General features: G+C 42.4%; 1 protein-coding gene across 1 annotated transcript in view; it reads left to right on the top strand.

Annotated features, from left to right (window-relative positions):
• Window positions 1-12,396, top strand: part of LOC103592077 (DNA repair protein RAD51 homolog 2-like) — a 170,175-nt gene that overhangs the window by 113,987 nt on the left and 43,792 nt on the right. Inside the window, exon 2 of the mRNA XM_008574670.1 lies at window positions 2,594-2,697. Within this exon, the coding sequence (XP_008572892.1) occupies window positions 2,594-2,697 (104 nt within the window). The remainder of the gene's footprint in view (window positions 1-2,593; window positions 2,698-12,396) is intronic.

Here is a 12,396-nt window from a genome sequence, read left to right as displayed (position 1 = left end):
ATGTGGCTAGCTATGGACTCATGTTGCCACATGACAACAGCAGCTGGAGCTGAGTAGAGGCTGCCCCCCTGGAGATCCTGTGTGAATTCTCAGATTCATCACAGTGCCCACTACTCCCCATCATCTCCTGACACTTTCAGATCAAAGTCAGTTGCTAAATCTATAGAGACAAAAAGTAGATTAATGGTTGCTTAGAGCTGGGAATGGAGAGTAGGGTGCCAGAGGCTGATGGCTAAGGGGTATGGGATTTTTGAGGGGTGATGAGATGTTCTAAAGTTGGTTGTGGTGATGTTGACCAACTCATGAATATAATAAAAGCCATTGAACTGTACATTTTTAATGGGTGGATTGTATGACATATGAATTGTCTTAATAAAGCTGTTTTTACTGTACTGGCCAGCCACCAAAAAGAAAAGATGTTTTTAAAAAATGCAAATATAGTTGCTTTTGCCCTTGCAGTGTTGATTTTCTTAGAACATAAAATATTTCTCTGTAAATGTGTCTATCAAAAGGGTAAAATGAAAGGCAGATGGAGAGGGTTGTGTATTCAAGGGAAATGGAAGAGAGTATATCTCCTTGTGGTGGTAAAGGATTTCTACATATTACTATGCAAATTCCTGGCCTCTTTATTAGTATACATTACCTTCCTAGCCACTGAAGGCATTCGGTATTCAACAGGAGGAAATTTGGTTATGCCCAACTCCCCGAGGTCCACTCACAGCTAAGAAGAGAGGAAAAACCAAGACAGAGAAGGGAAAGGAGGAATCAGCGTGGAAACCGGAGAAGCAGAGAAGCCAGTAGGTTGGACATCAAGGAAGGGGGAAGCTTTATCAGCTGCTGACAAGAGGTCAAGGAGGATTAGGACAGAGAAGTCAGGAGGTCACGGGAGACCATCCAGTGAGACAGCTTAGAGAGATGAGGCCAGAGAGAGATGCCGAGGCAGATAACCAAGTGCCCGGATGCGTTGTTCAGGAGTTGGTGCTTATCCTTATGCTTAGAGGACTACTGAAAGATTTTAGTTAGGGGAGTGATGGGATCAGATCTGCACAGTCTAGCTTACTTATTTTCACATTAATTTGGGCATGTTTTGAGTTGTATACATGATGAACCAAGGTCACCCCTAACTTTAGTTTTTCCTATGCTAAATTCTCCTTCAATCTGAAATCCCCAAGTGTTAAGGCCCCAGTTTTTGATTTCCATCTAATTTATTCCTGTACCTGCTTGAATCAGGAAAATATATATGGTTGGTATTATCTAACCCAGGGGTTCTCAACCTCAGCACTATTACATTTAAGGCTGGATAATTCTTTTTTGTAGGGGGCTGTACCATACATAAGATGTTTAGCAGCACCATGGGCCTCTACCCTCTAGATAGCACCCCACGTTGGCAGCAAAATCACCTCTAGCTAAGAACCACTGAACCACATTTATCTATTGTAGCATTTGGGTCCAGGAGCTTAAGGCCATGTGCAGTTGGTAGACCACCCTGAAAGGTATCTGGCTTGGAAATGAGGACCAATTCCTACTCTACACTGAGGGGTGCAAATCAGATGATGCAGTGAGAGGGCAACAGATGAGAAAGTCAAGGCCTCATTTTGTTCTGACTAATTCAGTGGACTTGAACCTCTCCGTACTTACTCTCCTCATTAAAAAGAGATGGTATCTGGAGGAAACAAGGCAGACTAAATGCCCAACTGTGAATAAACTACATGCCCAAGTGAATAAGGCTAGGATTCCTGCCTTGGCCCAGGGCCAAAGTGGGCACAGGAGTTTGGAGGAGACCTCAGGATGTGTTAGATGTGATAGTGGGAGCTGGCTTCGCAGTGGAGGACCTGGGAGCTTGCCTCTGAGGACCAACAAGGAGGGCTGGGAACAAGAACAGTTTCCTCTTGGTGATGTCAAGAGGGGTCAGTGAAACTTTGGAGATATAAGTGCAACTCGGAGTAGACTAGGAACTCAGGTACAGTTCACTTCAGATCTTCCCTCTCATAGGAAAGTCTTAGAAGGTAAAGGAATGTTTCTCTTGGAATAGGAATGTCTAAATAAGATTAGATATGAAATGCTGAGATCTTCCAGATTCCTTTTCTGGGTGTGTGTGTACAGAGGGTGGGAGGCAATGGAATTTTCTATGTATATGCCACTATTTCTATATTGATAAGGAAAATTAGATGAAGACTTATCAAGCTAAAAAAGTCTAACAACTCTATTAAAGTAAGGCTATTTCATAACCAGCTCTTATTCTATGGAGTAACTTTATGGTTTTCTGCTGTGGATATTCAGTGGCCTGATTTATTGTTAGCTATGGCTCCAAGCTGCCTTTCAAATGCACCCTCTTATTGATATAGACCTCTGTTACTGTTCAGCCCAGTGATAGGCACTTTCACTGATGCTGAAGGAAACCCATGCTAGTTTTCATTTTTAGTCTCATATTCCTTAACCCCTCTCCTTCCTCTCTAATTCATCAACTTCTGTGCTAATGAACTGCGTATCCAAGCATTCTCTGAGCACTGAGTAATGACAGGACTTTGTTTATGTGAAATGCCATTACGAGAAGGCACATCCATAAACACGGTTTTGCCCTGTTTCATTTAAGGTACTTCTGGATCGAGCTGTGTGACAGCCGCACTAGGAAACACCTGGAGTCACAGTGTGAACACCCGACTGATTCTCCAGTACCTTGATTCAGAGAGAAGACAGGTAAGTGCTTTGACCTTGACGGTCAGAGAACAAGACCTAGCAATCTGAACATCTTCTGAAAGTGTTGTCCACATTGTCTCTCTTGGGCCAGCTCTGGCAAGGGAGCATAGGCAACCAGCGTCCCTGCTTGCTCCAGCAGCAGTGATGGTAAAGTGGGGAGACAAGTCACGCACAGGGAAAAAATATAAGAATAGATCCCACGTAGCTAGCATTCTCCCTGATATTTGTAAGTGACCAAGGACGACACCTGTAGAGATCTCAAATTCTCTCTCGGATCTTTTCACTTATGTGATATCTGTTGAGGACTGGATAATGTGTATGTGATCATGCTTTTTCTTGAAGTATGTATGCTCTGAAAACCTTAGGCCAGACAGATCCTGCCAAGTGAATAAATTATTCCCCAGACACTTGGTACGTTTACATTAACACAGAAGTCAGTAGTTTGAAGTATTGAATGATGCTAGAGAGACCTCCAAAAGGATGATGACTGTCTCAGAATTCCCTATTTATCGTTTCTATCGTAGCCTCAAGTGAGAATCACCTCCCCCTTTCCACCTAGAAAGGTTACTTTCCACCCCTTTCTTAATCTTCTCTCCCCACTCCAAAGAAAGGGGCACCACGGTCTGACCTCTTTAATAAAATGTTTCATAATCAGGAAATTTCTTTTTCCTAATGTCTAACCTCAACCTTATCCTGCTGTGTGACCAGCTTCAATTATGATCTCCCAACATCCTTGCCTGTCCCAACAGCAGTTATGATAAAGTGGGGAACAAGTCACACACAGGAAAAAATTAGATCCCACAGAGCTAGCATTGCCCTTGGTACTTGTAAGTGACCAAAGACCACACCCCTAGGGATCTTAAATGCTCTATCTCTAAATGATCATTTCACTTAGATGATATTTATTTATTGTATTTCACTTAGATGATAGCAAGCAGGAGGAGGAAGGGTGATTGTTCTGATTTTTTGTTCAGAAGCCAGATTTGCCCATCTTGCTAAATATATAACAAATCCAGGTTATTAATTAAAGAGGCATGAAACATCACACTGGTGGTCCTTTCTGGAAGAGATGGTGGGAAGGAAGGGTGTTGTTGCCTTTAACTGCATTAGGTAAATTGGCTCTTTTTCAAGGAGGCAGGAATCATCAAAAACAGACATGAGCCTTTGCCTGTTCCAGACATAACTTGGTTACAGACCAGAGGATTCTTCTTGGTTTGCTTGGGACTGTGTAAATAACATTCCAGCTTGGTGATTGAGTCAGCCATGTTCTGAGAAGGTGGAGCTGCTTGTTTCCATTCAGGGAAACATTCTTGGGTTTTCAGGCCCTGGCGTGCTCATTACCTCAGTGATACCCTTTCCCTGATGATTCAGGTATCCTGGGTTCTGAATCCATTACTGGATTCACATCCAAAAATATTCCTGGAGAACCTAATAACCTTTGGCTTGTAACCACAGTAGGAAATCATGTTTAAAAAGCACACCTTTTTACGGCTACCAGAGATGTCACTAAGGATTGTCAAGCACTGCTATCTAAACTCTATTAGAGGAAGTAAAATGCCTTGTGAATTAGTGTTGATTCATCCATTTTCATGGATCCTCGACCCCACTCCCTGAAAACTTGTAATTTATCTCTGTTTTAGATTACAGATGGCATTCCTACTGTAACACACTCATGTTATGATTTGGTTTGTTATATATAGTATCACCGGATTCAAGACTTTCAGATGCTAATTTTACTAATTCCAGTTAAAATTTATAAGTAAATGAAATTAGAGCCACGTTTTTTGGGTTTTTTTTTTTTTTCCTTTTGTTTTAATAAATGAACTAGTCATTTCCATTTTGTCAGTGTCAGCAGGAAGTGGCTGGTGGGACAAGTTGCTGTTATTTTTGCATCTCTTTGGTGACTGGAGGATGTTGGTGGCTCTTGGCTCTTGGCTGATAAGGTCAAATGCAGGCCACTGGTCACAAGAACCAGGAGCAAAGTATGAATGGATTAGTGACAGTCTATCAACTCATATTCTATTAGACGGGTCAGTGGTGTTATCTTAATCTACGAAGGACAACTCATTACTATCATTACTAATCAATCAGGAGCAGACTTAAATGCCTTTTAGTCATGTTTTCAAGCATAGTAGATATTAATATAAAATATGGCCAGTGTTAAAATGGCCAACTTAGGCAAAATAACATACATTTAATTAATCTACAGAAATGTGCATGCCTTTTGGGACCAGCTGTTAAATTTGTGGTCTAATAAGTAGGATAAAGTTTGATATGGAAAACATCTCTATCTGATGACCTTATCTTGCCTTAGCAAGGGTGTGCTTAGTGATTCACTGGTCTTGTTTTATGACAAAGTATAGAAGCCATATGAAGATAAGCCTTTTCTAGGATATGTGCAAAAAACAATACATTAAAGCTAGCCTTTAGGGTAATTGCACCAAATAATACTTTCTTATAACACTACTTAATAGGAGAACATGCCTGGATTATTCTAGGATAGTCAGACCTCTAGGACACCAGCTACTTGGAGAAGAAACCAGGTATAATTTTTTATTTTATTTTATTTTATTTTATTTTTCAATGCACAAGCAGAGGCTACTACACCAAGGGATCAAGGTTTGGAATGAGGATAATGTTTCATCCTGTTTCTATGACATTGAGCACTACACCAGAGCTTTTGAATGTGAGGCTTAGTCTGAGATCACAGGGCTGGAAGGGGGTCAGGACAAGCTGGCTGAGCAGATCTTCGAGTCGATTAACTGTAGAGCTGAATTGTATAGTCTAAGGGAAGGAGTTCTCCCTGGCTAATTATTTTCTTTACACCCCAGAAACTTTGTAAAATTATATAACCAAGAAAGAAATCTCCTTATCAGGGCACAAGCCAATTTAATTCTCTTGTTTATTCTGTTTCAGTGTTTGTAAAAAGCCTCCTAAGAAGCTGGGAAACATTTTCTTTTGGACTAGTTTAGCTTTTTTTCCATTTGACTTTTTTTTACTCTTTTCCTACTCTGCATCAATCCTGCCCCACCCTTTTTGCAACATTTTTGTCCTCACCAAAGACAAGAATTAAAATGGCCTCTTCTAGGGGTTTTTTTTGTTGTTTTTTCAAATCATCAAAAATATGTTTTGGCCCACCATGCACATGGCAGGAGGATGGATGCAAAGAAGTAGAAAACACAGTCCCTGCTCTCAAGGTCCTTCTGGTCTAGGATGGAAGGTGATACACACACACTCACACACACACTCCTGAACAATCAAAATGCAGCGCAGGAGTGAAAGGACAACCTAATTCTGAGGTGATTTCACAAGGCAGTGTTTGGTTTATTTTCTAATGAGTGGTTAAAATAGTAACTGCTTTGAATCCAAAGGAAGGTAAAATTATCAGAGGCATATTGCATCTTTTCAGGAGAAGGTGGGACTTGAATATCACCTTAAAATCAGTGGTTCTCAAGCCTGGCTGCACTTGACATTCATTACAGGAGCACTTAGAAGCCAGTGCTAGGGCCCCACCCTGACCAATTAAATCAGAATCTCTGCCTGTGGGGCCAGGTATCAGTGTTTATTTTGTATGTAAAACTCCTGCAAGTGATTCTAATGTGTAGCCAAGCTTGAGAACCTCTGCCTTAAATGATAGATGAAATGAGGTCAGAAAGTGGGGGTGCTGGGGTGGGGTGAGCTGCAGTTGAAGGGCAGCAGGAGGGCAGGCTGCCTCTTCAGGCGGCAGGCTGGGCTTTACCTTGGAACTAGAAGCACAGTGTTTGTGCTCTCATTCATTTGACAAGCCCGTATTTAATCACTCTTTTCTCTAGTTACTGTGTTAACTAGATGTTAGAGATTAAAAAGACAAGTTAGAAATAGTTGACACCCTCTGGTTTTCACAGTCTACTTGGGGAAGCAGACAAAAATGTAAACAGTACGTGCTGTACGAGCACCATGAATGAAGCAGGCATCCAGGAGATGGGAGCCCTGCCTCTATAGAAGGTTCTGCGGTGGTTAATGAAGCGGTGGCAGCAGCAGCAGTGGGTAGCTGGCTTGGCTGGGAAGCCCTCCCAGGAACCAGGTGCCTTGGAATGAGGGACTGGAAAAGCGAGAGTGGGGTGGTTATACTTGAAGGATGATGAGAAAATTTGATGGAACATTCCCATTTGTACTATTTCTCATCAAATTTACATGAAGTCTGTTCCTACAAACCACATGGGGGATTTTATAAATTTTCAAGTGGCCTAGAAGGAATAATAAAGTAAATTAATCCTGACTAAGCCTCACACCCCCCTGATGAAATAAATATTATGACTGTCTTATTTCAACAAATTAGAAAGAGGTGACTTTTTCATATAGAAGGTTTATTTAAATGGACTTTATAATAATATTTTCATCTTCTATTTAGAAAGCACCTTGAAGTTATAGAACACTTGAGGAATGAGCCTAAAGTACCAAGTAAATTGTTGACGGACCAATAATGTTAGTCAAACTCCGATTCACAGGCTTTTCTCAAAGTCCCAGGTTGGTTTGCATCCTGGAAGTATTCAGTGTTTCCCTTCTGGTGACATAATTCTTGTCTTAGTGTCCATTTTTTATTTCCAAAGATTTTAAGATTTACCTGACACACAGCCTTCAGTCCCTCTTCCCTCTAGCCCACAGTGGCACCTGGCACTTGTCTCTATTCTAGTACTTGAGCCCTGAATTATGAGCACCTTAAGGTCTGTGACTGAATTTCTCTATGTGCCCTCAGAGGCTAGGACAATGCTTGACACTTACACATTTTGAAAGAGAGAGAGAAAGAATCGAACTTCTCATATCTATACATAAACCCAGTCTTTTTTATTTTTCCTTTTTGTCTTTTTTCATGACCGGTAACGGGATCGCAACCCTCAGTGTCGCGCCCACACTGCTCTCAACCAGTGAGCAGACCGGTCTCTATATGGGATCCGAACCCTCGGGGTGAGCGCCGCCATGCTCCCAAGCGCCGCACTCTACCGAGTGTGCCACCGGGCCGGCCCGATAAACCCAGTCTTGAAGACAAAGACCATTCTGCTTATGTGGAATCACTCTTCCCCAGAGGAACTGAGTTTTGCAGTTTAATAAGCATCAGTAATTGTCGGTTTAAAAGATTAGCATCAAACTTTGACAATTACAAGCAGACACCTATACAGGAATAGCTTCAGAATACTGAATATAGGAATAAGTTTTTCAGAAGTGGCCTGCCAGGGACTATGGAAAAGTAGAAGTCAGGCTTCCCCCAGAATCCTAAAGGGAATTAGTGTAAGCAAGTCAGAGCCCTAAACACAGACTCAGGTGGAGTGAGGGAGAGCGTCTGCAGCTGCTTTCTGCAGCTGAACAACAGACAGCATGACGACTTTGGCAGGGAGGGTAAGAAGTTTTCGTTTGCCATCTTTCATAAGTCTTAACTTCTCTCTGTGGTTGAAAAGTCTTAGTGGAGGACTGAATAACAAAAAAGATGATAAATGTTTTCTCCAGATAAGCTGAAGGGTAGATTGGGGGCAGACTGTTGGGCTTATATTCATATTCACTCAAGAGAGACACTGAAGATGATGTGTCAGCTGATGTAAGTCATAGCTGTATGTCTCCGTACTCCCAGATTCCTCCAAAGACAGAGTCAAACTTAGTAGCCCTAACTCAGAAATGAGCCCGTGTCCCAGTAGAATGGGTCCAGGTCATCATGTTTGTGCTCTTGTTTTCTACCCCAGCTCTCTGCTGTTTTTAGGCAAAAAGACTTTTTGTGTGTGTGACTGGATCCAGCCAGAGGAGAAGTTTGGCTGTAGTGCAGGGGTGGGAGAAAGTTCTTTTTAAGCATAAATATCTACAGAAATAGCAAAGGGAACACAGAATCCCAGCCAAGTACATTGCCTTGGGTATAAATGTTTCCTCCCTTTTATGAGCTGCTCAACTGTGAAATCTAAGCCCTACCATCAGAACTGCTCAGACAGGTATTGAACAGATTGGGAAAATGTTTAAAAGGGGAACCCAAAATGATGACTTTAAAAGGATCCTTCTTTCAGGTCACCAGGCAAATGCATTAAAATCTAAGGAAATCCTGCCTAAAAATATGCAGTAACAGCAAATGAATGCAGTGAGCTGGTACAGAGCATAAAGACGGGAAACAACACAGATACACAAGTGGACACTTCCCATTTCTATCTCTACATTTGATATAAGATTATCAGTATCTTTCCTACCATCTACAAATAAACAAACTCCATTGAGCTCCCTTTGAAAAATGTCAATGAACCCAAGAAATCACTATTTCTGAATGGCCTCAAATAGAGAGAACTTTCTCTTAAAGAGATTCCATTGGAAGTTGCCAGTTAAAAATACATTGATATAGTCGCTCCCATGCTTTGATGGGGTTTCTCTCTCTAGTGCTTTGACTGTGATAGACCATGTACCTTTGCTGAGGAAGAGAGTCAGTCTTTCCTAGGAGATTTTGAACCTTTTGACACCAATAAAAGTTAAAATAAAAGTAAAGAGAACAGGGTGGGGAACCACCATAGGGTTTTGAATGTCATTTTTTATCAAGTAGAATTGTAAAATTAATCGTAACCACCATTTCCAAAGGAAAAAGCACTTTAACACCAAAAAGTAGAAAGCACATACCTGTGAATCAAGAATACATTTATTAATGTATTTAAACTGAATGCGGTTATCTTTATGGCAGACTTAGGACATGTCCTTGTTTCTCTCTTTGAGGATCAACATCTCTCTGACGATCAGGGCCTGAATGACTGGTCCACTCATAGAGCATTTAGGTGGTTTACCCTCTAAGGAGCCAACTCATTCCACCTGTATTTTGTCACCTCTGTCATTCTCCTCCAGCTCTGACTAGTTTTATTTTTAAACACTGTTTCTCTGGTACCAAATTCCCTTATGCAGTGACCCTCCCAGTTCTGACTTGCTAAGTAAACTAGGCCAAATACCTGGGTGAGAGATTTCTAGAGAACTCTGAGCTGTTGAAGGAGGTAGAAGAGACATAGGGCTTTGGAACCAAACTAAAGAACCTGTTGTCCAGCTGGGGAAGAAAAATGCTTTTGGTTGGGAAACAACATAGGAAACAGCTACGAGATCTCTTGGACAAGGCAGTGACTTGAGAATCAAGGACGTTGAAACTTATTTGGCTCACTTGAGAATGATGGTTGGACAAGATGTATTTTAGGCTTGATTGGTTAGCTGTGAGTGAGAAGAAAATTGGGCAACACTGTTGGTAAGGGAAAGAAGGGTTCAATATCTGTATAAACTATAAACTGATTTACAAATGCGCCAGTACTTTCACTAGAATAAAAGCATTTAGAATATGAGAGTCCCATCTGAGATACCTTCTAGAGATCATCTTAACCAGTGATTCTCAACTACAGTGAGCTTAAGAATCCCAGATGTTTGTGAACAATGCAGATCCCAGGTCCTCCTCCCAAGCATGAATTCAGTGAGGGTGGGCCACACCCAGGGTCTGCAGTTTTTATCAAGACCTTTGGGTGATTCTCACATAGGTGGTCCTCAGTCCCATACTTTATTCTAACCCCTTCATTTTATAGATGGAGGTAAGAAATTGAGGTTAAATGATTTACTCAAGGTCATACAACTAGTAAGTAATAGAAATGGAATTCAATTCTTTCAATTCCTAATTTGTTGCTGTTTTCACTTTACTCTGGTGACTTTTAGTAGGAAAGCTGAGCAAAAAAGTCACCAAACCTAATCAAATTACTGTGTTTGCAAGTGATGTGATATTTAAGTCCCCTATGACTTTCAGTGGTTCATAGAAAGATTCTACAGAACTCTGAAAAAAAAAGAATTTCTCAAAAGCACCATCTCATTCTATGTTTCAAGATAAAAATCAACTTTTTATTTTTATTTATTCTATCTTTTTAAAAGTTTTTTATTAATATTATTTTTTTCACATTCTAAGATGTTGCTGCAGAGCAGTTGAGGGGGAAGGGAACAGGGAAAGGGGGAAGAAATAGGGTGGGAGAAGGAGGAAGGAGGAGAGGTGTGGTTGAGGTCTGTGGCACCCCCCTCATTCCTGCGGGGGAGACCAGGGGCTTCCAGTAGTGGCCTGGTCATTGCTGGGCTGGATGCAGATGTCAGGGGGGTGTGGCTGAAGCCCTTAGCTCCCCACCACCCTGGCTCAGGAGCCCAGGGCACTTCCGGCAGTGGCTCCGTGGTTGTCTCTGGGCTGGTTGCAGGTGTCAGGGGTGTGGCCAAGGCCCTCAGCCCCCACCACCCTGGCTAGGGAGCCAGGGGAGCTTCCTGCCATGGCTCAGTGGTCATCACTAGGCTGGTTGCAGGGGTTGGGGGGGGGCATAGCCAAGGCCATCAGCCCTCTGCCCTCCCTGGTGTGGGAGCCCAGGGGACTTCTGATCCTTCTAGGTAGCCCAGGGGACTTCTGATCCTTCTAGGTTTTATAGGTGTTCTTGGGTGATATTAGACCTTTACTAGTTAATATCAAACTTTGTCTCTGGTGTGTGGATATTTTGTTTTTTCTCTCAGTTCTGTGTTGGATTATTTGCTGTTCCTACTACTTAAACTCTGCACTAGAACTAATTTGTTGTCCTTTGCTTACTTATAAAATGGGGGAACTTCCTGTGGGGACCAGCATGTGAGCTCTATAGTTGAACTAAATTGCTGCTTTGCTGCTGATTCCCTGGGGAAGCTTTTTGTGCAGCTCAGGTTTTAATGGTTGACTTTATATGTAATTCCAGGTCTCATGAGATCCAGTATACTGGGCTGTGTAGAAACTCTGGTCTGGGCCTGAGTCTTTTCAGCAAACTGCACCTGCTATAGTTCTATATTCCTGACCAGTCTACACAGAGTAGGCCTGTGCTGATTGGGGGGCAGATCAGCTGTCCTTGCTGTTCCCCAGTGTTTCCCCTGGTGGACCTGTCTCCCCCACTGCCCACACTCCAAACACTACCCGTGGGACAGGCCATGTGCCGATCCCTTGCAGTGATTCACTGGCCTCTGAGCGGCTTCATCTTTCAATTGTCTGTGGCTCCTCACTCTGACGTGGGTCCACAGGAGCCCTGTTAGTGGTCTTGTTGGTCTGGGAGCCACAAACACCCTCTTTTCCCCTGCCGCCTCCAAGCAACTTCACATGAAAGGCACAGATGCAGCTTTCGCCAGCTCCTGCTCCGTGTGCTCAGCAGCTCCAGCCTTGAAGTGGCTGGGATTTGAAATGGTAGGAGCAGTCCTTTCTTTCTCTCATCATGGCTTCTCCCACCTTAATGCACTCTGTAGGTCTTTGCTCCTCTTCCCCTGAGCTCTAGCAGCCCCAGCTTGACTGTCATTGCTTTTCAATAATTGTAAATTGGATGATTTGTGGGAGAGAGTGACACTACTGGGAACTGTCTATTCCACCATCTTAACCAGAAGCTCAAAAGTCAGCTTTTTTAATTCTTGGTCCCAGACATGTGAACAAGTGACTTTTTCCAAGTTGAACTTCATGGTGAGCATGAACTTCCCAATCAAGTGACTTCCCTTATAGATAATATCTTACAAAGAACTATGCTGTCCCTACAAATGGTCATTTGTGCTCATGGAAGGTCACCCTTAAATCATGAGCTTCCTATTGCCCTTCCTCATAGTCTACAGGTGCACAATTGTTTGGGAGAACCAGAGTTTTCTGGTCTTTTGTTTGTCTGGTCTTCTAAGCATGAGAGCAGCTTTGCAGTTATCACATTTTTGAGT

The sequence above is a fragment of the Galeopterus variegatus genome, unplaced genomic scaffold (genome assembly GCF_000696425.1).
Source record: "Galeopterus variegatus unplaced genomic scaffold, G_variegatus-3.0.2 Scaffold1084, whole genome shotgun sequence".
NCBI lineage: Eukaryota > Metazoa > Chordata > Mammalia > Dermoptera > Cynocephalidae > Galeopterus > Galeopterus variegatus.
This window is presented reverse-complemented; position numbering and strand designations above follow the sequence as displayed.